The sequence below is a fragment of the Centroberyx affinis genome, unplaced genomic scaffold (assembly GCF_046629955.1).
Source record: "Centroberyx affinis isolate AG114_WGS23_722 - 3 ecotype Tasmania unplaced genomic scaffold, CSIRO-AGI_Caff_v1 ptg000361l_1, whole genome shotgun sequence".
Taxonomy (NCBI): Eukaryota; Metazoa; Chordata; class Actinopteri; order Beryciformes; family Berycidae; genus Centroberyx; species Centroberyx affinis.
The window spans coordinates 137,836-164,757 of record NW_027279032.1 but is presented as its reverse complement, the minus strand read 5'-3'; the positions used below and the strand labels follow the sequence as shown (position 1 = coordinate 164,757).

The 26,922-nt window shown below is 44.0% G+C and overlaps 3 protein-coding genes across 4 annotated transcripts; 1 reads left to right on the top strand and 2 right to left on the bottom strand.

Moving 5' to 3' along the window:
- Nucleotides 1-2,613: 2,613 nt before the first annotated feature.
- cyld2 (cylindromatosis (turban tumor syndrome) 2) lies at nt 2,614-8,613 on the bottom strand. 2 transcript variants are annotated; one of them, XM_071515612.1, is made up of 14 exons: nt 8,519-8,613; nt 7,303-7,820; nt 6,673-6,802; nt 5,927-6,174; nt 5,666-5,834; nt 5,412-5,544; nt 5,104-5,211; nt 4,679-4,782; nt 4,510-4,609; nt 4,291-4,423; nt 4,100-4,208; nt 3,854-3,972; nt 3,562-3,766; nt 2,614-3,268 (listed from the first exon to the last, which is right to left on the bottom strand). In XM_071515612.1, the coding sequence occupies exons 2-14, from the start codon at nt 7,735-7,737 to the stop codon at nt 3,069-3,071; spliced, it is 2,193 nt and encodes a 730-aa protein (XP_071371713.1). In that variant the 5' UTR covers nt 7,738-7,820; nt 8,519-8,613; the 3' UTR covers nt 2,614-3,068. The 2 variants fall into 2 exon arrangements, with proteins under 2 accessions (XP_071371713.1, XP_071371714.1); XM_071515613.1 differs by having other exon boundaries at nt 4,510-4,576; nt 4,703-4,782.
- Nucleotides 8,614-9,930: 1,317 nt separating this feature from the next.
- LOC139641309 (glutathione hydrolase 7-like) lies at nt 9,931-13,569 on the bottom strand. The gene is made up of 14 exons (XM_071515616.1): nt 13,276-13,569; nt 13,038-13,189; nt 12,823-12,940; nt 12,672-12,739; nt 12,517-12,590; nt 12,201-12,382; nt 11,986-12,073; nt 11,770-11,900; nt 11,575-11,663; nt 11,228-11,380; nt 11,008-11,125; nt 10,484-10,621; nt 10,250-10,349; nt 9,931-10,141 (listed from the first exon to the last, which is right to left on the bottom strand). The coding sequence occupies exons 1-14, from the start codon at nt 13,567-13,569 to the stop codon at nt 9,996-9,998; spliced, it is 1,851 nt and encodes a 616-aa protein (XP_071371717.1). The 3' UTR covers nt 9,931-9,995.
- A 6,279-nt stretch (nt 13,570-19,848) lies between these two features.
- Nucleotides 19,849-22,186, top strand: snai1a (snail family zinc finger 1a). The gene is made up of 3 exons (XM_071515615.1): nt 19,849-20,100; nt 20,643-21,167; nt 21,951-22,186. The coding sequence occupies exons 1-3, from the start codon at nt 20,025-20,027 to the stop codon at nt 22,133-22,135; spliced, it is 786 nt and encodes a 261-aa protein (XP_071371716.1). The 5' UTR covers nt 19,849-20,024; the 3' UTR covers nt 22,136-22,186.
- The last annotated feature ends 4,736 nt before the right edge of the window (nt 22,187-26,922 follow it).

Genomic DNA, 26,922 nt, shown 5'->3' with positions numbered 1-26,922 from the left:
TGTTTGTTTGTTTTATGCATTCATTTGATAAGAAAAACAAATATGTAGGGTTATATTACCATAGGCGACAGGAGTTTCTATTATAAGCAAGATGCCGTTTTGACTTGTAGTGCAGGCCTACTAACAAGAAGAGAAGTTAACTAAGTGCTCACAGGAATGTCAGCCCCACCACTGATTGCAGCACTCTTCCCCCTCATCCTGAATCAGGTTTTCACCTGTTTTAGAATCCAATCTTTCCTCCCTCTTAATTGCAATTGGTTTACTCCTGAAAAATTAAAGATGCGTCTGTGTGGACACAGGAGATGCAGGAGTATTATCCCACATCACCACATTTTGCCAAAGAGATCTGGTCTTACCTTTCTTTTAGCTCATTAATGGTGGAAATCATTGAACTATCAACTATTTTCATTTCCCTATCCTCATGTCATCCAAAGAGTTCTACAGGCACATCAAATTATACCTCTTGGTCTGTCATCCTATCAAAACACAAATCGCTGACATCATGAGCAGAATTAATTTGAGTTACACATTCTGCTGGAGTTCAATGAGCTACCTGTGCCAGCCTGGCTTCAAGCCCTTGGAATGGCATTGTGCTTGTTGTGATTTCAGAATGGTCTAGCCCAGAATGTATGGCATGTAACTGGTATGACAGGAGCCTATCCTGCCCTCTGCTGTGAATAACCTTGTAAGAGGAGAGCCACCAGGCCTATCCCATATCAACTCAAAGTGTTCCAGATTATAGGTCATGTGCCATGCTGAACTTGAAAGTTAGAGGCATGGTTTGGAATAAGAACAACATTAGGCTACCTGAAAATTCCCAAAAGGTAGGTTTGACATCTCTGAAAGTATCATTTAACATCTCCTAGAATGATGGCAGCTGTATTTGCATCATGTTATGATCCTCGTAGTGTTATTGTGGGGATTCCCAAGCTGGTTGATGGGAGAACGTAGAACAATATCTGAATAACACCAGCATTCTACCTGGACTTCCTTTTGGATTTCTAGGCAATGCATGGACACTCATGTTAACTTCCAGTTTAGTATTCTTGAAACAAAACTCTGTTGCAAATGTTTTGAAAGTTTTGAAAGCAAATGATAACGTGAATATATTTAGTCTATACTTTTGTTCTGAAGGTCTGCCAACCCTAGAATCACAACATTTTTTATTGAACATGGTTTATCATCAGCATCTGTCCTTCAGAGTTTATATATGTGCACATTTGTGTGGGTTGTGGCATGTACCAACCCAAGAATACATAATATGAAGAGTTATATTTCAAAGTGTAATATATCCATTCTGGGGTGAAATCATTACTTATTATTCAATATCTCTCAAAAACAGAGGATCCAGTGTGTACACGTGCTGTCATTTTGTCAGCGAAAGACATAAGTTAGTGACTATCCTTTAAAAAGCAATTATTGATTGCTATCTATCATTTTAAAAAGGTTGTGTCACTTTTTTGGGATGAATATCCTCTTCTTCAAACTCTCAGAATCCATCTACACTTTATTGAGGATCTCAGTGGATGCCATTCAAGGCAATCTGATTTTTGTCCACTAGGGGGCATTGCAGACCATAATATTACCTAATAGAATTCACTTGGCCTCATAGAACTTATTGTAAATAAATATAACTATTCCACCTTCACTTGTTTACTTATTTTCACTGCCCATCTGAAAAACGGCTTTTTATTCAGACTCATTAGAATTTGTTCCTTAGGGTCCCTGACTTTAGATTGAACAATTAAAAATGTATCTGTTCTGCATCCTATTAAGCTGTTAAAATACATGAACCCTTGATAGGCAGCGGGCTATGTACAAATACAAATAAAAGATAGGGAAAGTATATAGGGATCCCTGGAGGTCAATAATGTGAATCAAATTTGGATTTTCAGCTGTTGTCTTGATTGAGTGTATTGTGATATACAGTATGTTTGATGTCAAACTGTGATGCTTGGGAAGCGAGACAACTTTCAGAACAATCAGGCATTATGAAGCCTCAGCTTATCTTGTAGCCTGAGTTTTAATACAAGATAATTCCATTGTTATTTTTTAAGTGTCATTAGATTTCCATTGTTGCTTGTACCTCAGATGGAGATACAAACATAACACCCCTTCTTGACCACTTTGTTATTATAACATCAGTGGCAAGACTAATGGGCAATCATTTTTGAAAAGCAATTATGTGATAGAAAATTCACAATAAATATATCTCTAATAGCATTTTTTCCACATTTTTTTTATGGAAAATATGTATTGTTAATGCTCTGATAGGAGTATGAGCTATCTACACACAGCACAAATGTTACAGTAAATGGCCTACACACATGTACTTTTTAACATGTCTTCTGCCATGTCTTTCAATGGAAATCCCATCTTTTAACAAAATGCACATGTCTATGATCTTGGAAGAGACACTTTGGCAATTGATCCATTGGCAATGAATGATTTTGTGGATCCAACAAATGTGTTTTTTACTTTTACACCTAAAACAGCTTAATGTTTCGTATTAGTGCACAATTATGTGGCTACACATAAAAATCATTGATCATATATTTGATAGGCCTGTATCCTGCTCACAAATCAAGACTGAAAATTACTTAGGAACATGTCAATAATTGCTTGAGTGGATTTTCACTTTAATTTATCAAATAAAAAGGCAAAGAAACAATTGAGCACAAAGTTATAAAATCATTTATGTCCTACCATTTCCTTTATAAATCTATAATATAAATAATCACAGAGGCACAAACAACAACAAAAGACTAGCAAGGGACAATGATGGCAATGAAAGAAGAGTTTAAAACGTCATATTTCAACTGCCCATTTTTCCCCTCTTAACAAATCAACATACATTTTGACTAAGGTCGTTCTAAGTCAAATTTGTTAAACTATAATAAAACTATAAAACTATAATTGTTTTTTCTGTAATGTTAAAAGCATCTGTTTCAGCTCCTGCTGTTTGTAGCTAATAATCATCAACACTAAACCTTGCTGTGGCGATGCACAGACGCAAGGTTATAAAGGCAGTGTTATGGGAACGCCGTGTCCTCGTCCACTCCTGTGTTTTAGGCTCCTGATGGTTTTATTTGTGGCTTGGATGGCTTCTGGTATAAAAACATGTAGGAGTCACACAGCAGCCTGCGCACCAGTTCTCCAGCCTGGGAGGGGTTGGCCCGTGCTAGCTCCTCCTCCGACTGGGACAGGAAGTCACCCAGCTCCGGACAAGCCCTGATCTCTGGAATGTTGTAACCACTTTGGTCATCACCTGGGAAGGGGGTTGGACTTAAGATTAGACATCAGCACAAGACGAGATAAAAACCTGTCACAGACGTCAGAGTGTGGTGTTATCTCACAATCGAGGCTGCATTCTCAGAAAATCAGGCAGTCATGGGTAACCATTTCACAAAAAAAACCCAAAACAAGTCAGCATTTGCACGAACATGACTATGCCTTGTTGAGTGTGAAATGACTTGTTGTACATTAGGATTGCTTGCTCAGGTCAGGAGATAACAAATTAACTTAAATAAATAAAAGGAAACAAGCTGAAATCTATCTTACCGCATCTGTCGGCCATGCTGTCAAAGAAGAGCCAGGAGTGAGGGTCAGGGCCATATTTTACAAAGGACACATAGTGGCTGGTGTGAATACAGAGAACAGCAAACAGCTGCATCATGTGTCTGGGCACAGGGGCATCGGCGGGCGTCTCTGCTGGCACCGCCAGCGCTCTGTGAGAGTGGCCCTGCCGGGAGGGATGGGTGTGCACCTTTGGAGAAGGGAGACATGCAGAAAGGTTTACAGTGGAAGTGGGTAAAGTGGGGCACTTGGCATCTATAACGGCCATTCGGCTTACCTGTGTGTTGCAGGTGGTGCAGTACTGTTTGATTCTCCCTGGCTGCAGTTTGCGATCTGGCAGACACTGGAGGCACTCATGCTCTGCCAAACGCCCACAGATAAAGCAATCTCTAGGAGCTGTTAGGAGAGGTAGGCGATCCATAGGCATGTTACGACTCAAGCTGTTTCAAAATACTGAATTGTAACAAGTATTCCCTTCACGTGCTTTAGTTTAAATAGTGCAGATTATGTCTCTGTTGCTCACAGTTGTGTAGGAGATCTGTGATGTCCAGCTCTGTGGAGGGGATGATGTGAGGAAACATCTTATACTTCTTTCCAAACCTTGGCATCTGCACCATTAGACAGGATGGGATCTGAGGGACAAATGGTGGAATTAAGTAACCACTAGGCCTTATATCTACTTTTCCTAGGATAACATAGCAGAGCAGCACCCACCTCTTCAAACTTGAGGTCACATGACAGGAAGGAGGTGTCCAGCAGCTGTTGGACGGTGGGCATCTGTCCCACCTGCTCTTTTTCTAGAATGATCTGGAAGGTGTAGGCATCTTGCGATGTCTCTCCTCTCGATCTGAGAGAAACGACAGTTCAGCAACTCAGCTTCACATAGCAAAACAGGACAGGTTATCATTAATGCTGGGCAGCTCAGGTGTGTACCTGAGCTTAAGCAGTGGCTCCATGCAAAGCACCCTCTGAAAAAGGACTGTGATGAACTCTTCAGGGTCTGCAGAGAGCAAGGTAATGAAAACATACACAACTGTCACGACATGTTACAATGACAAAATACTTTTACGTTCAAAATGCTATTTTATAAACCAATCACAACAAAACAAGATTTGTATGTGTGTACCTTTTTCCTCTGTTTGGAAGGTGTCACAGCCAAGCTGTTTACGGAAGTTCATCACACTCTCAGCAGGCACAAACCCTTGTCTGCAGAACACACATTAGCTATCAGTGAGCAAACACAATAACTCACACACTGCAACGGCCTGCATAGGCCAAAACAAACAGGAGTACACACAAAAAGACACAACTTCTTATGTAGTTAAGTTTTAAGCATGTATGCATTTCATGTTAGCTGGCGAATCCAACTAGCGTATCCCTATCACTAAGGCAAAGCAAACAGAAGGAACTTGTTTACCAGATGAAATTACGTAAAATGTCACAATGCCCTTATTTAGCAAACTAGATGATAGTACAAGATGGTCTCATGGCAGAAAAAGAACACAGTCTTGGACAGAATGTTTATACCTGCGTAAACGGTTGACAATCTCTTTTCTGAGAGTGCAGTTTATGGATTGTTCTGTGTCAGCAGGCTTGTGGCAGATATTATCCAGGGTCATGGATGAGCTGAACAAACTGTGAAGACAGAAAACCGCATTTGCTTTATCAACTCAGCACTCTTCCAGATACAGTTTGCCATGCTCATTCGGCTTTACATGATCTCCTCTACATGAAATTACCTCCAGTACTATGAGATTAAAGTAAATCTGAGCTGAGTTAAGAACAGTATGCTGCTGGAGAATCAAATGCCCTAAAGGGTGGTGAACTGGTTTTACCTGAAGAGTGTGGCATCGAGGTAACAGGAGTTGAAGTGACCCTGGATCCCTTTCATTCTTCCCACTAACAACGACAAGACCTCTGATTCAGGGATAGGTGGTGCATCCTCCTCTGAGTCTTCTAATGGGGGGACTGAAGCAAACATACAGAAATAGTGTAATGTTATATGGCTTTTTTCTATTAGAGACATTAAGAAAGATGTTACAACAATGATATTAGTGTTGATGTATAAATTGCATGACAAGTGTGTAACCTGGGGGACGTTCTGTGGGTTTGGGGGTCTCCTTTCCAGTAGAAGAGCGGTGGAACCTGCTGTCGGGGCTGCACATTGTAACAGGAACAAACAAAGCCATGCTCGCTTTGCAAGAGAAATACCTCTGGCCTCCATAACTCCCATCAGAGCAGCCATTCACCTCATAGTCCTGAAAGAATGAGAACCAAGGTCGATAAAAGAGATATTTCAGATACTTAAAACCTACAGAAAACTCTACTGCACCTAATTCGAGCCACTCACCAATTCAATCCCTGCCCATTCATTGGTCTTTCCTCCAGGGACCCCCATCCAGCGGATGACCCCATACACTGTGACCCCTGTGTTGGACACCACCTCCACCGTGGATCCCACCTCCAGATGCACCTGGGAGGGGTTAGGGCTTTGGCTTTGAGTGATGCTCTGGCCCGCATGGTTTTCCCTCAATTGAGGTCCACGAGAGCCCATATTTGGCATAGAGTTGATGCGTGACACCGCCTTTCTGTTTAGACCTGAGAAAAGGTATGGGGGGGGGGGGGGGGGTTAGGAAGTCATGTGACATTTTTTAGGCTTTGTCACATGCTGCATGTCATCAGATTGACCTCCAGTAAACATGCCACAGGTCTACATATGAGGTATGCAGACAGCTCAGAGCACAGAATGTGCACAAGTGCCAGACCATGTGATGCTGCATTCCACAGCAACAGGGGCCAGTTTTTCTAGTTTTGTACGAGGACCGCTTGATCTCTGCCCCCGCTGCAGTCACAGGTGCTCGATCAAAGCCTTCAATGACTTGTTTTCATTGGCTGATAAGAAAGGAGGGGGAGGAGGGTTTTGTGAACCAATAGCAAGCCCCAAAGATATACTTTGAAGAACACCTGCTGCTTGAAAATTAATATTCAGTTCATTTTGCCTGTGCGATTCAGATATTCTACATGCCAAATGTCAAAGAGGGACACAATAAACTTTGACTTGGACCATCCCTGATACTGTTAGCACTCAGTACTGACCCCCACTGTGGCTGTCCCTCCAGTGCTGTCCAAAGGGGACAGAGTAAGCTGGGACCACCTGGATGATGTCCGCTGCACTGAACAGCGGTAGAGGAGCAGATTTCTTGGATGACAGACTATGATCAGTGTCCTGCAAGGAAAAAATGAAACATTCAGTGTAAAGCAAATACTGCCACTTAATAACAAGGACGGCTTCATCACTCAGAAGTAAACACATACAGCTCCTGTGCCTCTGTACATGCTCCACTAATGTCACTGAGGGTTACGTAAAAGCTCTCTCTGGCAATCTTTTGACAGATAATTCAGTTATTTTCCTCAGGACACAGAGAGGTCACAGGAATGCATCTAGTCAACCTTGTCTCGATACATTCCCTTGAGTTGTACATCTGTATGTCAATGCATTCTGTTCTTTCATCCCAGGCACAAACACACTCTAGACCATGTGCCATGGAGGGCCAAAAGTTCCATTCCAACCACAACACCACAGCAGCAGATTTGACGGATGACTTCCCCCTCTCTGGCTGAAGGTGTGTTTCAGCTGCACTAGTGATTGGTTGGAATGAAAACCTGCATACTCTTGGAGACCACTGCCCAAGACTGTGATGTCTAAAGCATGTTAAGTCAACTCACCACAAACTCCACCTCGAAGCCAAGCATGTGCAGGTCCTCTTGTTTCTCCTTCCTCCCGATCTGCATCAGGTTCCTCACCAGGCCTGGCAGGTGTCCCTTCTTGTGCTTCACCACCACCAGGTCGTCCTGAGACAGCTCGCAGATAGCCGAGAACAGCTGGGGGTTACACAGCAGCTCCAGGCGCTTGCTGGAGGGGGACACGAAGAGCAGCAGCTGGGCCTGGTGGCGGGTGAGCGGGTACGTGTCCTCCCGCCTCACGATGCCCCCGCTCTTGGGGCCGCCCGCGTTGCTGCCGCCGCTGTACAGCAGTCCCATCAGTTCCCCCCGCTGTGTCTCTGCCTCCACGCGGCCAATACATCCCCTGGAGAAGCCTTTCCTCGCCTTCCCTCGTGTCACGATGAAGAACTTCTCCTTTGCATCAGCTTTGGTCTCCATTGAACCCCACGTGTTTTACCCAATTCAGTCTTGCAAACAGCTTTAGGGCACAGGCTCTCTGTGTAGCTGTAGCAGCAGGCAACCTGTAGAAACACAGTAGAAGTACACTGTATTGTACACATTGTAAAACTTCCTGATTTAATTCTGTGTTATGTGTCAAAGTCCAGCTCTGTCTCAATCAACAATAGCTCCCAGCTCAGCCAATATAAAAACAAGTTGAGAGAAAATCAGTCACACTAGCCTATACAGTTGGTTTGACTACTGTTGACAAAATTATGTAATGTAATGTAATGCATTTCAAATCAACAGACAGCCTATCTAACTGATCAGTTAAATAGCTCATCATTTCATGTCACTGGAGAGTACAAACACCATGACAGAAAAAATGACACACTGTGCCAAGTTACCCATACAAAAAATAACTGTAGCAATCCTATAATACATTTTAGAAGGATACTACAAAAATATTCTAGCAAAAACATAATATTGCTATAGGTCCCGATAGGAATATTATAGTAACACCATAAATTCACTAATGAATACCACAGATATATTATAAGTCCCTACAGGAAAATTATAGGAATAGTGATTTTTTTTTATGAGGATAAAACAAGCAACATTACACCACCACTTGACACCATCTAGGACACTCTAACCTCTCAAACTGCACACAAACTGGCCTGCTTTGTCCTCTACTGCAGTTTTAATAACGTTAGATCCTGCAACATTCATTAGGGAGCCGGTTCAGCCTTGGTCAACACAGAAACGCTTGCATACTTACAGTGTTTGCTTGTCAAAACGTCAAGAGCAACTAGTCCAGTGTTGGTGACATGCTGCCGCTCCAGCAGTGTTTCCCTGAGTGAGGAAGTCTGAGAGCCCAGCAGCAGACTGACACAATATACAGTATATCACTGACCTGGCTGTGACTGTCAACGCCCACTTGGCAGCGCCCATACCTCTCCTCCTCTCAGGCAACTTTTCTCTCAGCGACATTTCTGCGAGATGTAATTAAGACTGCAGATTAGAGACAGGAGGGCCTGCAGACACCAACCAGCTCCAGTCACTGTTGTATTGTCGAGTATCGTCTCGGTGCAAAAAAAACATGGCAGGTTGCCGCTTATTTGAGATGCCAAAACAACTCATTGAAGATATCTCGATGAGGAAAAAAATCAATAAAATACATTTCATTTCTGAAGTGAAAATGTATTTTAGCATGTAGGTGACATTCATTCAAAATGTATTTTCAGTGGCTAGAATATATTTTGGATTTATGTTATATATGTTTGGATTAATGTATTTCCAAAATCCAAAATCGCTTTCATATAAATGTTGTCTACATGTACAAATATATTTTTGGCCATTGTTTTTTGTAGATGTTGAAACATATCTCTAAACATATTCTGAGGTATATGTGAAACGTATTTTTTTGGCAGTATGGGTTTATTCAACTGTACAGTGTTATTAGAATTGCCATTAAAATAATCCAGAAAGCTCACTGCAGCTTCATCTGTCAGCATAGTGTTTGATGAAGACAGAAAATAAGTAAGCCAGTGTCGGCTTACTGAGGTTTCTTTTACAACTTCAAAACCACAAGGGAGACCACCATATCCTGATCATACCATTAATCATACCACATCTTTCCACAATGTCTGCAAAGTATTTTTTCTCATCAGCAGTTGGGAAGAAATAGTCTCAGTATATATTGTGAAAAATATGGTAACCGAGGCCTAGTAACCCTTCTGAGTGACATGTTTGTCTGCATGCAAATTCAATACATGTGACATATCCTCCCTTGTGATGCAGCTGGTATGCGTGTCTCACAGTATCTTGACTCCACATCACCTTTGTGTAACAGGCCTTATTTTCTAGACTATGGTAACAGCAAAGCACCAATGGAGAGGCAGTGTTGTACAGCTTTTCCCCCAGTCAACACCAAACTTTTGTCTGAGGAATTGTCTATTGACAAACAACGAGAAGCTCAAGCATAATGAATTTATTCCTTTAATCAGTTTTTAAGACAAATCATATGAATTGTGAACTGTGCCACCTTTCAACAGAAACTAGGGAGTGCCCTCTGTTGGCCAGTGAGTACAATACTGTTATGGCATCCATTACTATGGAGGACAAAAACAGCTTTTCAGATGAGGCAATACACCACATTCTTACATACTGTCACACCACTGTTCAGCCTAATCAGATAATATTTCCATTTCAAGCTATGTCTTTGGGGAATATAAGATATAAGATTTCTGAGAACATTAAACTATGACAGAATGAGGTTCTGCCATGGCCGTAATAATATCCCTGTTCCTCTGGACAGCCTGGACCACAGAAAGTGTCTTCACCCGTTGAACCATGTGACCCTTTTCGCGCAACATCTGCACGTCCTCTTCTGGAAACTCAGCTGATGAGGGAGAATTTGGTTAAACAGGAAATTACTAACATGAAAAATGACTAATGTGACAAAAACAAAGGGCACAGGCCGAGGAGGACTACTGCGTCATCTACTCACAGTCTACAAGAAGGCTGTTTGGTTGAAGCTGGGGATGGAGTCTTCCCAGGGAGAGGCTCTCATTTATCTCTTTATGGGAGGACAATGCATTTATCAACACCTAAAGCACACACATGACAAAGGCACAAGGTAAATGCTTTTGCATTACAAAAACCCTTTATACTATTGCTGCCCCAATAGGTACTTCCATTGCAACAGAACACAAACACTTTTGTAGTGCAAAGTGAATCAGACCTGGGTAATCCCACTCAAACTGTGGTCTCCATCTGAATTGCTTAGTGCCATATAGATCCCACACTTGTGCCAGGCTGGCACCACTAGTGTGGGCATGAGAGATGACAGGGGCCTCTTCCCTGGCTGGACTCTGTTTCTCTACAGAGCAAAAGGCAACCAGAGAACAAATCATTAAAGTACCACACACACATACTGTTTCTCTCCCTCTCTTTTTATTGATAAATTCTATATAGGCAAATTATGAGATCATACAGGAAAAAACAATTCTTGGTCACTCCACTGGTTATAGTCTGTATATGTATTTATGTATGGCTTTCAGACTGATGACAGCAAAATATAAGCATGTAAATGGAAATCGCCACAGGTAACAAGTAATGGGAAAAATCATGAACCCACACAGTGACATGCATGCCAAAAGCTATGAATGTGATACCAAAGTAAAATACTGCTCAGGAATGACAGGAATGGCACGAAAGTAAACCCCTGACTGATTGTATTGAGTAAGATTTATCACAGTAACATACCTGGTTGGTTAGGAGTCGCCCTTGGGTTTTGTTTGGCCAGGAGAAGTCAAGGATGTGGCTGTTGAGGAGAATGCCTGAGGGGGTTATGATTCTGCTCCCAAATGGCCTGCTCAGGGAACTGCAACACCAAAAGACGACAGATAAGAGAAAATAATGTACCCAACAATACATTCCTAACCACAAATACCCTCCTGGTGAGATCATTTATGTAGGACTTCACCTTGCCACTGACACAGTGAGGTCATCTGGTCCCATGACCACCACCTGGCCAGCCACTGACTCACCCTGGAGGGAGTGGACAGTGGAGTAATGCTCAGGTGGAGATGCATGTGAGTAACTGATCATCTGGCGCAGCACACCAGCATGACTCTTGCTTTAACAAGGACAGAGATAGAGAAAATTCACTGGAAACTAAGTTCATAGAAATTCCTGAAAAGGTGCTGATGAGTTACTTTGTTGTTGTGCAGTATAATAATAGAAAGTTGATTGTGGTTGGCTGTGGTAAACACAAGTAACATTAACATGATCTCTGTCACAGTATACTTTAATGTTGTTAGCATAGTCTACCTTAGCATCTCAGAGAGTAGCTCAGTGACTGAAGCGTCATGCATGGGGTCTCCCAAACCACTGGCCATAGCTACAGCTGCTTTGAGAGACTTGAAGGAGAACATCAGTCAATTTTATTTGGGAGAAGTAGCATTTCTATAATCACTGCCATAGCATAAATAAGCCTTATGACATTTAAGCACTGAGATCCAATACCTCAGCAATCCAGTGGTATGTGTCATTGGCTGTATTATTGTTCTCATTGAGGTGGAAGCCCTCCAAAAGGTTGAGGGCTGATATCAAGGCTGCACCAACAGATGGGGGAGGAGGGACTTGAACTTTAAATTCTAAAAGAAAAGTGAAGATATAGAATGTGGAAAAAGGTGTCATAAGCTCAGACACATTTGTCCAGTCTAGAAGTATAGCCTTTACCATGATACAGGCCTTCCACAGCTTGTCCAACTTCTACACTGTAGTTACTGATGTCCTCTCTGCTTAGGACTCCTCCATTTGCTCGCACCTGTGAACACAGCGTAGGTTGGGTTGTTGTTGCAGGAGTCAATTAAAGATACTCTTACACTAACAGCAAATTTCACACTATGTTTTATTCATGTAACCAGGCCTTTCAATGTGTAAATGCCACTCACCTCATCCTCCATCTCTTGCGATAGGTTCCCATTGTAGAAGTCGGACAGGTCAGCTTCCAGGACTCCTGCAAGACGTGGCATCCTCAGAAACGAGCCAGGAGGCAGAGCTCGACCACCTGGGAAGAACATGTTCCTGAAACGTCCCGGTAGCTTCTCACCTTTTACCTCTGATATGGCCTCAGCTGTAGAATTAGACAAATTTGTCAAATCTCCGTGAAGACAGTGCATCATACATTGAAGTGACATTGTCAGGTTATATTGTGAGTATGGGATAAGATCAGTGTGAGAAAACGTAAAGAGGGATGGTTTGACTCACAGAGACTGAGAGACACATTGAAACCTTCTCTGGCTACCTCAGCGGCTCTGGAGACCACATCCTCCCATGACATTCTGGTAAGGGAATTGGTTTTGTGGTAAGATATCTTTCACTTTATGGGTAAAAAACTTATAAGTAAAACTTTACTCTTTTACCTCCCATACAGATTGTGAGCTTGGTGTAACCCTCTGAGCATACCTGGTACTCCTACTTGCAGACCTGGCTGAATGGATGAAGAAAGATAATGAACATCTACATCCTTAAGTTAAATGCTCACCCTTCCCCTCCCCGTATCCCATTTATTACCTTTAGTTGTGAAACATTTTGCAGCATCTCCTCTTTGAGTGTATAAGGTGCGGTTTCTTGAAAATTGATCACCCTGGTTTCATTCTTATGGTTGTCATGAACCAGCATCACCCCTCCTCTACATAAAAAAGAATGAAAGATGGGTGATTTTATGCTCAGATATCTCTACATACCATATTTTACAGTAAGCATACCATGATAACTCTGTCACATACCCACCAACACCTGACACATGTGGATGAACAACACCCAAACAGAGGGTGGCAGCAATAGCTGCATCTGCACTGGATCCTCGATCTTGAAGGACCTTCTGGCCAAGCGCTGTGCAGCGCTCATGGTCCGACACCAACACACCTTTCATAAAGACCTGACAAGCCGCTATAATGAGGAGAAATAAAGTGACTACAGTTGTGGTTCTACTTGCATGTGTTAGATGGATAATGTGTAGCATACCAGACTTTCCCCCAGGTACATTTGCAGGATCAAAGCAATGGTGACTCCTATGGCAAAGGTGACAGATGCAACATAGATTGGAATGAGCGTGTCCTGCCAGGGGCAATCTGCCCTGGGTCGTCCAGGAAGTGGTTCATTGTCTGTCTCTTTGAGGCAGGAGTGGCCTTTGTCAGACAACTTAGGGCTACCAGAGGCCTGCTGTCTCAAGGGGATCTCGTTTGGGAGATGGCTGAGGTCTGCGTTAGAAACAAGGGAACAGATTTTAGACCCTGACCACAGTGGAAACTGTGGCATCTTGGTAACCAGTCATTTAATGGTTTACACCATACCTGTATAATCATCATGGTCTCTCTGTGAGTCAGAGGCGAATTCCTTGGTTGGTGTGCCGTCAATCAACTGAGGTGAACCCCCAAAACTCTTATAATTGCATGCTGATTGATTGTTAAGTTTTGTTTCAGGGGAAACATCCATTCTCATTCTGTTTACTGAGGAAGCACCATATGATTTAAGTCAGAAAGGCTAACAATTTGAAAAGGAAAAAAAATAAATCAGGCTAGATTCAAAACTAAGATTGAAAGACATAGCAGGTCTCCACCAGTTGTCACTAACTGCTCCCTCCTTCAGCCAAACACGTCAGCAATAGAACACAGCAGTTGCAATTAACTCTCAACCAATGAGATCTTCTCATCAACATTTGCATGTGATCTGTCCCTGGGACAAACTTTGAGCAGCTCCAACATAGTTTGGACATCATAATGTTTTAGCCTCAAGTCCATTAATTTTATTGCTGTATGAAAAGGTTTTGAACCAACAGTACACCATCAGTGCATACAAGTAAATACATGTAGGTAGGTACACATCATTTTGTCCTAAAATGTTTGAGGATACATTTTGCATAGGCTAGACTTTCCACATACACAAGTACACCACTTAGCAGATCATGTGCATACTGTATAAATTCACATGCACACAAACATACTGTACCTCATTTCATGAGATGTACATCTTCATTCCAAAGTCATATACAGTACAGGTTAAAATGACATTTTAGCTGCCTATTAACTGGTAACAGTTGTCAAGTGTTGAATCAAATGAGGAACATAGACATTTGGTGTGTAGCTTAAATCTGCACAAGAAAAGACTGGAATGTATAAAATGAGTTGAAATCATGCATTTATTGTCACCAATGTTGTATGTGTTTGTATGTGTGAGTTGCCATTATGTGTATGGTCTGACCGTGCTGAAAGATTACTTTCTGGTTACAAGCTTGGCGCCCTGTGGCCAGAGTCTCAGTGGCTAGGGTTGCGATGGCCTGGCTGGTGGAGGTAGGTGTTGTGTGTGTGCCGTTGGCTTCGTTGGCGGGCACAGTTCTGACGCTGAATGGCATTACGGGACAGGTGGTGGCGCTCCACCCAGGCCTGAGCTCTCTGGACACGGGTTACATGCGTCACCTTGGCCAGGGCTTCAGCGTGGGACACAGAGGAGCTACTGATGACCTGGCTGGTAGTGCTGCTGCTTTGAACCGAGGGCTCCTGCTCCAACATCCTGGAGAGAAGTAAGTAAGCAAATGCAAATAGTCTTTCTAAACGTAGTCTACCATCAATTCATATCTCTTTGTAGAACCAAAGTTTAGATCCAGCAGATTTCCCGCAAAATCCGTCATGGTGACACACAATGTAAAATGCAGTGTAGAGGCTTATAGAAGCTGACAATTCTTGGCAATGGTCTTGTTTACTTATGGTAATTATAGTAATGTGCCAAAATTTCTGTGGTAATGATTTACAATGTTCCACGTAACACCTCTAAACAACCAGCAATGTTTCCCTTCTTCTCTTCCTCTCTCACCTGATAGCAGTTTCTAGGTTTGTATCAGTGTCTTCATGAACAGCGGGGTTTGATGGACGGGTGTCGGCCAGCTCTGCATCCTGGTCCTCTGCTGAACTCACTTCATTGACTGCCTCTGTGGAGACACAAGTGGAACTTTGTCAAAAAAGAAGATATTCACCCACACGGACAAGTTGTAATGATGAAAGAATAGCCAACACCAGAATGATATATAAATTATGTCGGCATGAAAGTGTACCACAGTATACTTACGCACACTAAACAGAAACAATCCTTTCGGAGTAAAAAAGCAACAGCCCATCTAGCACTGCTGCAATACTGACCCTGATGGCTGACTAGAAGCCAGTCCTCTTCAACCACCTCTCCAGACTTCACATCTTCAGGAGTCTCCTCCTCTCTCCCAAAAAGCAAACGAGCGATTGTTCTGAGCATGTTTGGTTTCCCTTTGTATCTCTGAGGTGTTTGCCTATTCTCTCTTTCCTGTCTTCCTCCTCTCCTTTGTTCAGCAGGAGGCTCAAGCGTAGCAAGAGAGTCTTTAGCTGATGAAGAGAAGAGAAAACAAAATCAGATCTGTTTGTCCTGGCTGTCAATGCTCCAGACTTGCTGGCTCATTGTTGTCATGTAGCATCCTCGCTTCTTTTTGAAAGTAACGGTACCTATAGTATCTAATCCCTCTGGCGATTGTTTTGGAGCGGATGATGCCAGGAAAGCCATTCATTCATTCATTCATTATTTCATTCAAAATTCAAGCAACCTTGAGTCAGCTGACTAGAGTGCCCACGACTGGCCAATGAGACTTCTTGTAGTACAGTGGTTTGAATAATCAACCCACCCCGCACCCCCCACTGCAGAGTTTCATTGTTAGAGTCCATCTGCTTTTAGACATGGGGGAGGGGCCTCCAAAAATACTGCTCCATTTATCACCCCAAAACATCATGTCAATGCACAGGCTAGTTTGTCCGTCCCACTCTACAGTATTTGCAGGTGACACTGAACCATGTTCTGTGATGCACAAGATACAATGTAATTGTGTTTTTGCTGTGATAAACTGTATTCCCAGTCATGCAGTAAGTTACACATGAAGGAAATAATAAGGATAACAGGCCCTATTAGTAGTATGTCGCCCATGGTTGCAGGATTGTGGTATGATGTCCTTCAATAGCATCAGAGATTCTCTCCTCATAACCACTGAATTAAAGTCACTGAGCACAGTTCAAATGCACAATGAGAGTAGATGAAATTCAAGTCCACGTTTAGAAAATATTTATATAATCATTTTGCAGGCTATGGACCTAATTACACAATCCCCTCAACATGTTGTTTGACTTGTGACTGGGACTTGTTTCTCTGCTTCAAGCCTGTCATAGCTCCAGGGCTTGAAACTCCTGTAGGCTACTGATCAGGATTGGCCCCATAGTGGCTCTACAAAACAAAACAACATCCAAACTGTATCGCGTGGTGTATGTAATGTCCCAGCCAGTCAAACCCATGGAAATATTAGCCTATATAGGTCGAACCCATACATTTTCATACAGCGGCAGCGTGAGGATGCCAAAATTTTGAAGTCTCAGTGTTATATATCGCACAAGACGAGACTCTGTTTAAATAGGTTAAAGAACAAAAAGGTCTGCAGCTGCAAGCCAACTTGCCTAAATGAGGACAGGCTGCAGGCAACGACAGCCAGCAGACCAGCCGCACAAAGACGGGGTAATAATAGAGCAGCATCTTAATTTCTGCGTCGAAAATAAATAATTTAATATCCACACCAAGAGGGACGGTTGCCAACACACGGCAGGTCTATACAATCGTGAATTCATGTTAGCTAGCTATCATAATAAACATAACGCTAAGGTTACGTGCAGCATACTTACCTGGGGAGAGTCTTTCAGTTTGATTGGTAGACCATTGTGGAGTGTCAACTGGCAAATTTTCACAGGTTCCTTCTCAGGTCACGGAAGACTATGACTTAGTTACTGACAACTATATTATTTTAATGACTAAATGACTAGATGCAATAAGATTGCTGTCTTGTTTGCAACTGTTTTTGAAATATTGAAAAATAACTGACACGCAGCAACCCCTCCCATTTCCCCGCCCACTAGGAGTAATGCACCAATCAGACAGCCGCGGAGGTCGCACGCTCAGCCCTCTGATTTGATTTGATTAACATCAAAGACCCTAAACTTTACTACCAAGATAGTTCCCACCCTATTTCAGTCTGTGGCCACTCTTGTCCGCTACATCAAGACAGCATCTCTGTCTAAAATGTGAATTCAGTCAGCTAGCAGGATTGCAAACTAATGCATAACACAGCAGCTAATTTCTGCAAGAAACCTCAAGGATTACTGACACCAGCTGCCTGCTACAGAAAGTTTATTGTTTTTTAAACTATACTATTTTTATAAACATATCTAGGCTTAACAAAACTATCAGTAGTTTGGGATTATCTTAAATATCCCACTGTTTGGCTAAATCAAATACGGGAATAGGAAACACTCTCATCCAGCCAAAAAAGAAGGGATTTAAGCGAAGACGGAAGTGGGCAAGAGTGAAACCTCTCGCTTCCTTTGGTCCCTTTAGAATAGCCGACGCTCTCCTTATTTATTTATTTATTTAATTATTTTTGAATGACTCTCCTATTAATCGAAAGACTTCCAGCCTATGCTGAAATTAAATGCTAGTGAAAATAGACTGCCATGAAAATGTATTTTATATGTAGCCTATTTTATAGCTGGTCAGATGCGACTGCCTCTTACAACATAGTACAATGGGCTGCTCTGTAAAACGCTGTTTAGACTGATCTGATCAAAGTTTTCTACTGATCCAGGCAGTTTATAGGATGTCAGGCTGTGCCACAATAGCCTATGCCACTTGGCCACAAGTTAACACATCTTTGCAGTTAGTCGTTCTAGTTTTCAACGTATTGAAACGTTTGTTTGTTGGTATGTTGTTGTTGTTTGTTTTTGTGTTTTCTGTGCGCAACTTTTACTGTTTATGTGCGCAACTCACTTTCATCTCAGTGAGACGAACACTATGCATTTTACTAGTAGGCCTATTGTTTATGGCTTACAAGTGTTTAGGCTGCAGGCTGCAGGCTGCAGGCTACAGCAGTCCCAGTTCCCACTGACCGGCGGAGTTTGGGGGAGGGATTTGGATTTAACGGAAGGTCGGCGGTAGCGGTTTGGTTTAATGCAGGGCGGGATCTGAATTTTAAAAGTCGCATAATCCAATGAGTCCCATCAAAAGATCATCATGTTAGAGTGCAAGTACTTTATGTTCACCTTATTGAAAAATAAAGCAATTATAGGCCTACACAGATAGGAAGTAATAGTCTAAATAGTCTATCTATGGGTTACCCTACAACATCTTCATGAAATAGGCTACTGTGACTGTAAAGTGGCTATAGACTACCAGTGTGGGTGTATTGGCTGTGATTTACAGATTCTCTGATTAATCTGCAGTTTTTCTGTCCCTGTCCCTGTCTCACTCACTCACTCACTCACTCACCCCTCATTCCTTAACCTCACTATATTCCTACATGGACTAATAGTGTAGCCTATCTGTGGTAGGCTACTGTAGCCTATAGTATTGTTTATCTCCTATCCAAATGAAATGCGGAAGGGATACTCTATAACTGTGGGAAAAACCCAAGGAAAAACCTGTGACACAGCGCCACCAGGTATTGCTTGGTATGAAGTGGTGGGCGTCGTGTTTCAGTACTAGCGACTTGCTTCCAAAAGATGGTGCAGTTACTCTGCTGGACTTGTTAAAAGGGACAGACAGGAGACGGGTAAACTGCACTGAAAGCTGTAGATTAGGCCTACTTTAATTTATTCAGCGTGACATGTTTGATAATAGTGCATAGGCCTACTGAAAGAGAGTACATATTAGGCGATGAACCCCCATATGAAAAGTTTTTGATGTTAGATATGGTTTGGTACAAAACTGGACAACTAAATTAATTAAAATTAAAATAGACATTTCTATATAATTCTCTCACTGTCCTAAGTTCCATTCAATTAAATAACAGCGAAGTATAACTATTCCTCATTCCCCAGTTTGGGAACCATTGGGCCATTATATTGCTAATTTGCTAATCAATGTGACCAAAGGCGACCTGGAAGAGAATCACCCAATGATCATTGCCCAAACCTGCAGGACTGACTTCCCTCCTGCTGTTTCTCAGCACATATGGGTGTGTTTTCATATTATAATAAGTTGATATTGATATTAGCATGCAGACGAGGAGCAATACAAATATCTAGCTATAGACTGCAAGTTTCAGCGTTGCGTTGGATCTGCCAGGTTCATTTCTGTTCATTTGCACTTTTTAGGACATTTCTGCATAATTGAATCATAAGGTGACAAGAAGGCTGTCCGTGTGTGTGTGTGTGTGTGTGTGTGTGTGTGTGTGTCCCTACAATTTAATTTGATTGCATCCAAGTGGTCTTTTACATAATTAAGTAACTGTTACAAGTGGACTTCATTCGCCTTGCCTTGTTTGCAGGTCAGTACCACTTGATGGTCCTCTATTAACGCTCAGGGGCCCATGTTTTTGTTTTTTTTGTTTTTTTGTCGCTGAGCATGAAGGCTCCTTCCTGCGCACTTGAGCAGTGATAGGAGGTGGGGTGGGCCCTCGGGGCGAGCACACCCCTATTGCCTGTGTCAGACTATTTCAGCACAGAGGCCAGCATTTAGTCATTCTGCATGAACGCTGTGCACACGCACTTGTGTAAAGTTTTACGAGTCGACTCGAACTTGTGGACTGTTTGGATGGTATTTCTCTTCTTGTTCTCATACGGAACCGAGGAGCGCGCTTCCCTTCCTTTTTTTTGGGTGAAAGTCTGCGTCGTGACCACAGGATACTTTTACGCACAATTATTGTTAACACCCCAAAAGGGAAAATGCCTCGATCTTTCTTGGTCAAAAAGTATTTCGCCAAACAAAAGCCAAACTACAGTGAACTGGAATGTCAGAATGGTGAGTTCCAAAACTCTTGATTGCTTGTACCAATTATGAAAACATCCTTATGTAAGTGCGTAAAACTAATATAGGCAACCACCTGTTTTCTCAGTTGTAGTTGCTGCTATCTGGTGAAGTGTATTAGCTGTTTTTTAAATGATTGAGTTTTCACCGGTTGTACCTGCTTTAACTACAAACCCAACAACTCCCCGATCAAGTTGGGGCCCGTTAGATGCACTTTCCCCCCTTTCTGCAGCCAGACAGAGCTCCATTCATGTTACAAGCCCTTGTGAATACGTGGGAGGAAACGGCCCATGAAACTTGTGCATGGCTCCAGATTTTCTGCCCAGTACACTGATAGAAAAACAAGAATTTATCACCAAAATTGACATGACAGACAGAGTAGATGTAGTTGGTAAAAGTGTTTAAAACATATTTCAAATGGTGAATAAAGTTTTGCTCTCTATTCGTCCATAATTGAATTATGTTATTATCGTTGCTATTTTTATTGTGTCTCATATTGGCTGTATGTATGAACGGATCCTCTTCCTCCTCCTCAGACGCCTCACTGGAGAGGTATCCGCTTGCTGAGCTGCCATCAGGGGACAACATCTCACCTGCCACCTGCTTCACAACAGGCCTGGTGTGGGACCTGAGTGTCCTGCCGGCCCTCTACCTGCCCACCTCCCCCACAGAGCCCTCTGCCGCCCCGGGCCCCCTTGACCTCAGCTCCCCGTCCAGCCTCAGCAGCAACGCCAGCAGTAGCGGGGAGGAGGACGAAGGGCGCACTTCGGACCCTCCCAGCCCCGAACCCACGCACACGTACGCCCCCCGGCAGCGGATGAAGTGCACCGGCTCCAAGGCCCACGCCGGTCCCCGAGAGGAGGAGGAGGAGGAGAGAGAGGCCCCTGCCGCAGCAGCGGCCAGGCCGGCCTTCCTCTGCAAACACTGCCCCAAGGAGTACACCAGCCTGGGGGCTCTGAAGATGCACATCCGCTCACACACCCTGCCCTGCGTGTGCACCACTTGTGGAAAGGCCTTCTCCAGGCCGTGGCTGCTGCGCGGCCACATCCGCACACACACAGGTAAGATTCACCTCACCAGTGGGTGGTCCTGTCCTCAAAAGAAACTGTGGAACATTAAGTGTCCTTTCATGTGTGCTGACGGTTCATTGTGTGGCTGAGTTATGAGTTGTGACTGATTACGAAATCATACATGCTTCTGCTCAAAACTGCAAATCTCTGCATTTCAGCCGCTGTCATTGTGAGTCAGTGTGTCACTCCCTCAGCCAATACCATCAGAGTGGGGGGAGAGGGGGGGCAGGATATTCATTATAATCAGTTTGATGAGCACAACACTGAAGCAGCAGACCTAATCACATTGATCATTCATTGTGTTTAATGTCCATGCCACAATGACTCGCTGGCTGTTTATCTTATCCTGGCTGCTGGGGGAGACAACAGGATCGGGTCGGCCCAGTGACAAAGGCTACAAAGATTCCTCTGCTATCACCAAGCACTTACTACCTGCAGCAACTTGTTAGTGTACTAATCTCATTTGGCTCTGATTGAATCATGCTAATTCAGTCAGGCTCTGATCCCACCAGCCTACCATGTGGTTCTTCATTATCTTCAGAATGTGTTGTGTGTGTGTGTGTGTGTGTGTGTGTGTGTTTGGGGGGGAGGGAGGATACGTGAGGTGTTAATGGAAGCCTCCTGTGAACTCGGAGACGCCTGACTGTTGTCATTGTGTGAGGACGATCGTTAGCACCACCTGCCACAGGCTATAGCCTCATCTTAAGGAGTGCCAGCAGTCATGTGATGTGTGTCTGACCCTTTGTCCCCCCTCTCTCCCCCCCCCCCAACCAGGTGAGCGTCCGTTCTCCTGCCCCCACTGCAACCGGGCCTTCGCCGACCGCTCCAACCTGCGGGCCCATCTGCAGACCCACGCCGAAGTGAAGAAGTACCAGTGCGGCGTCTGCTCTCGCACCTTCAGCCGCATGTCCCTGCTGCAGAAACACAGCTCGTCGGGGTGCTGCTCCACCGCCGTGTGAGAGAGAGAGAGAGAGAGAGAGAGAGGGGGAGAGAGGGACCCGCTCAGACCTCAGGGCAGTGGAGGGCTAGTGGCCGCGGGGGGCAAGAGGGGGGAGGGAGGGGTCTGCACAAGCCAAGCCGGCCTGTCGACGACCCTTCAAGACCGCATAGAGCATGACACGGCCCGCTGCGAGAGACCTGGAGGGAATCAAGCCTCATTATGGATCTGAATTTCACAAGCCTCTTCGCTTCTCTGCTTCGTGGAGAGGAGGAGCAGATTTGTTTGACTTCCATCCATTTTAGGCCGTTCTTGATTGATGTCTTGGGGCTGGACCTAAACTGAACTGAGCAATACTGATATTCACCCAATATCAGCCCCTTTGTCGCTAACGTGCCCATTCCAAAGACCAAATATGTAGTGGACTCATGGGGGTTAGAGGTGCCGGCGTTCTGTCCCGTCTCTGTCCTGGTGCCGGCCAGCTCAGGATCATGGCCTAGACACAGCTGCTGAGAGGTAGGGGTGCGTGGGTGGGATAGATCTCTCAGCATGCCTCAAAACACACACACACACATACACACATATACGCTACACACATACGCACACACAGCTGTCCCTGGTACTGTGGTGTAGATAGACGAGGTGCTAACAGGTGCTACAGCCGTGACCTTCGCTGGTTGATAGCAGGTGACTTCCACTGCCCTTGGTTAGCTTAGGAAAAAAGAGGAAGTATGTCATCACAAAAGAATGGCATCAGTTAGTCATTTAATGTTTTTTTTTCATCGGTGGAGACGACCGTAAGCCTCTATTTTGACCACATCCAAGCCTTCTTTCTAATCTGATGAGTCTCGGAGATAGGAAAAGCCGGTCTGTCTCTGTTATTTCCAAGGAAACTCCACTCCTGTAATGTGGATGACAATGCAAGCCATGCACTCAAGGTTACCACAGTGTTAATAATGCCAGCCAAAGCCATTTTTGTAAGTTATGATATGAAATTGTGTCTTGAAATTGTATTACTTTTGAAACCAAAAATGTGCCTTTTTTTACCTCAGTTGGTAGATGTGGTTTTAAGAAATGTAATTTGCAGTATTAGTAGAAATTAGCACCAAACGGTTGGAAGTGGAAGACGGCTGGGACCAAAGAACATGTCTTTTTTTAACGTTTACACCATGGAGACATGGTTGCCTAATATGTGATCCAAACCCTGTAAATGGACTGTACGAAGATGAATTTTAAACTTTCCTAAACATTTTATGGCGGTGTTTTATAGTGCAATGTCCAGATATGTCTTATTTCAATTTTGTACCATGCTTGTGTGTTCACTTCATTTTCTTGTATTTCATAACTGATAAATTTGCATTCAATAAAGTAATTTATGTTTATTAAAACTTGTTTTGTCATTTGCATTAACATAAGAAAAGCCACCCTTCAAGGGCAATATCTCTTCTAGGCAGTAGTTGCTCAAAAAAAGAAAAAAAAACCCCTGAAAGATCTGTTTGGGTAGAGAAAATATATGACAAAAAGATTATAGGCAAGTTTTTTTTATATCACTTCTTTGATATGACGTGGAAATGGGCGCAGTTGAAACGTTGGTAATAAAAGGCCTGCTATATCATTAACTGGGAAAGTCTGTTCGAGGGAAGTGAATTGACCATTGTGGTGAAGCTGACTTGCAGGTGTACAGGTGAACACACTGCATGATGGACGGGCATAACTGAATGCACCTGCTTCCAGTTTCCACCTGCCAGCTACTCCTCACCGTCACTGTGCAAACACTGCTGGGTGTGTGTGTGTGTGTGTTTGGAATTTTCTTTGTGTGTGTGTGTGCGTGCATTAAAAAGAGAACTTGAGTCAAGCAGTAAGTCCATTTCTGTTTCCAATCAAGTCCAAGATTTAGCATAAATTCATACGTGCGCCCTACAGGTCTTGAAATAATGAAATTATGGTGGAATTCTGGTAAGCTGACATCCATCCAGTCCAACATGGTTGCACTGTGTGTGTGTGTTTGTTATTTTCCTCCTCAGGGAGAGTATAACATTCTCGTCTTCCTCCTCCTAGACGGTGAGTCAGAGTCTGCTCAGACTGGAGCTTTAGGTTCCCATGGCTCCTCCACTGTGCAGCTCTGCTCCCAGTCAGTAAGTCAAGCAGCCAGTCAGCCAGTCAGAGTAGTGGCTGTGCGTGGGCTGAGGCCCAGCCAGGCCAGCGCAGAGTGAGGTAAGCTGTTCCACGGAGCAGCTCCTCATTTCCGTCTGAGTCAGGGAAATGTGCACACAGCCATTAGCCAGAACGGCCGCTGTAGCATGCAGCAGTGATTCACTGCAGTCTGGTCACACAGATCCTCACACCAACCAGGTCAAATATGGAACTAATTGTGGTTTATTTGCTTGTTACTCATGTACCTTTAACCTGGATACTCTTGGGTAAAAGGCACATTAAATCTCAGTTAGTGGAAGTCAATTCAGGACCATTTTGATGATTGGTAACATGTCCTGAGGTGAAGGTGGTAGCTCTGTTAGTAAAGACCCGTTGCCTAGCACTTGAAATAAATCACTGTTTTAAATCTTGCTATGCTCTACTTGGTCAGAATCGTGTTTCCTTGTCATTTGACACAGTATAAGTTTTCCTCTTTGTAGTCTTAACAGGTTATCCAGGCCAGAGAAGCCGCACAGTTTCATTTAGACAGTAAACCTACACTTCGTACATTTCAATAGTACAGTCTTTGTTGCATCATGAGTTACTGTATGTATTTCTGCCTTTTTATAGAGAAATAAAAACACAACATGCTCCCCTTCTTGTTCCTCGGGGAGAGCGGAGGGCCTGGATCTGAAATCTGAGAGCCTTTTCCTGCTGTGAGCTTTACAGTGCCAGAGCACTCACTGTAATTTACCAAAAGTGGCTGCTATTTATGCCATAAAGCATGTGTTTAACATTCCTGAACCCCACTGTGTTTGTGTATTCCTCGCTCTCTCTCACTCGCTCTCTCTCCCACTCACTCTCTGCCTGCCTCTACGGCTGTATTTCTATTTATGTATGTGTGTGTGTGTGTGTGTGTGTGTGTGTGTGTGTGTGTGTAGTGAGTGGAAATGGTCCCTACAGAGCAGCAGCCCTTTCCCTCTTCACAGAAGGATCGTCTCTCCCCCTCTGAGACAAGGCCGACAGGAAGTGGGAGTTTACATTGGCCTACTTTACCCAAAAAAGCAGCCCAGGCCGGGGAGCTGCAGAGCTCAAGTGCTGTTTCTGCTGCCACTGCCGCTGCTGTTGCTGCTAACCCTCTCCCTGCACTTTACCACTGCCAACACCGTGTCCCATCCCCCATCAGCTGTCCCACCCACGGCTGCTCTCGGGCCAAGTTTTCGGGGCGGGGTGGGGTGGCGAGGAACTAAAGAGTGGCCTTCAGTGCAGCAGCAGTGAGGGCTCAGGGAGCACTCATGGCCTGGGAGACAGGAAGGAGCTGTCAGCATCCCATAAACAGGACTCATCCTGCACTCATGACACACAGGACCTGGGGAGAACTCTCCCAGGAAGAGCCTTCAGTCGAGGCTACCTTAACGCCCATCTTAACTCACAGATGTGTGTAGACTGGGATTCCTTCAGGCACTTGTCAATGACTTGGGTAGAGTTCAATATATGTTGGGTAACTTCTGATATCTATTGCGTAGGCTTGTTCGGCGTTGTTTCAGTGTTGCAATGCATAAAATATAGCCTCAACAGTGGGGCGGGCTGGTCTAAAAAAAAATAAATAGTGGCAGTTGTCTGGGGGAATGGAAAGAGAGCAAATCATCATGTTTTATGCTTGGGAACAGCAAGACTGGACAGGGTTTTGATAGCATTACAGCTATCATCCTACCCTGAGCTGTACTCCCCAAGCACCTCTCACCTCATGTACTACTCCCCTGGCCTCCTCCACTAAGATTACACCAACAACTCAAACAATTCAAAAGCACCTCTGAATGTCTGTCACATTGCTAGAGAGCCCTTCGCCGACTCTCTAATGTTTTGGGTGTTCTGTAACTTCGCCTGGATCCTTGGCAGATCTTTCCCAGCGTTGTCCTCTTTCGCTTAACACTGTAAAGAGGAAGCTCCATCATACTGAGCTAATCTAAATGTGAAAATCCAGCGCTAATTCCACTCCCTGGAGCTGCAAACAGGCCAGGGACACAACCGCTGCATCTGGTAAATAAAGAGGCCAACAGCGGTAACACCACAAGTATGCTTAATGATGGATTCGATCAGGCTGCGGAGCCGCCCCGGGGCTGGATTGGAGAGGTGGTCGAGTGGGTTTGGGGGTGGGGGTGGGGGTGTGGGGGGAGGGTGCATATTAAAGAGTAATGAATCACACACTCAGTCACAGGGTCGCCGGCTATGAATGTGCTCTCTGTTGGTTTTCCTGGAGCCTGGAGTTTACTAACTGATGACGCAGGCTGGACTTGATCAGAGACATGTGTTGCTGTGGACTCCATGCCAGTGAGAAGCATAGGGAGAGAGAGAGAGAGAGAGAGAGAGAGAGAGAGGGAGAGGGGGAGAAGTAGAAGGACGGATGGCGCCTAAGCTCTATGCTTTTCCTCTCTCTCTCTCCTTCTGGGCATTGCCTCACACTAGGGCTGATGGGATTGGAGAGGATTGGGGAGGAGGAGGAGGAGGAGGAGGAGGAGGTGGGAGAAAAAAAACCCAGCTTCTACCCTGAGACAGGAAACAAGAGATTCTCAGAGAGTATCTTGACCCAGCCTTCTTAACTATCATTACTCCCAAATTCTTGTGTGGCATCTCTGCTAGCAGGATGTCTGCCGTATTCAAAGCAACCAAAACAGA

Excerpts from the sequence above, each read along its gene's own strand:
- snai1a (XM_071515615.1), top strand. The coding sequence starts at position 20,025 with ATGCCTCGATCTTTCTTGGTCAAAAAGTATTTCGCCAAACAAAAGCCA. Across the intron at positions 20,101-20,642 it reads TGAACTGGAATGTCAGAATG|ACGCCTCACTGGAGAGGTAT; the intron begins GTGAGTTCCAAA and ends CCTCCTCCTCAG. Across the intron at positions 21,168-21,950 it reads CCACATCCGCACACACACAG|GTGAGCGTCCGTTCTCCTGC; the intron begins GTAAGATTCACC and ends CCCCCCAACCAG.
- cyld2 (XM_071515612.1), bottom strand. The coding sequence starts at position 7,737 with ATGGAGACCAAAGCTGATGCAAAGGAGAAGTTCTTCATCGTGACACGA. Across the intron at positions 6,803-7,302 it reads GCTTCGAGGTGGAGTTTGTG|GACACTGATCATAGTCTGTC; the intron begins GTGAGTTGACTT and ends TTTTCCTTGCAG. Across the intron at positions 4,610-4,678 it reads ACACATACAAATCTTGTTTT|TTGTGTATGTTTTCATTACC; the intron begins GTTGTGATTGGT and ends ATGTCGTGACAG.
- LOC139641309 (XM_071515616.1), bottom strand. The coding sequence starts at position 13,569 with ATGCCACAGTTTCCACTGTGGTCAGGGTCTAAAATCTGTTCCCTTGTT. Across the intron at positions 12,591-12,671 it reads GCTCACAATCTGTATGGGAG|AATGTCATGGGAGGATGTGG; the intron begins GTAAAAGAGTAA and ends TTCCCTTACCAG. Across the intron at positions 10,142-10,249 it reads AAACAGCCTTCTTGTAGACT|CTGAGTTTCCAGAAGAGGAC; the intron begins GTGAGTAGATGA and ends CTCCCTCATCAG.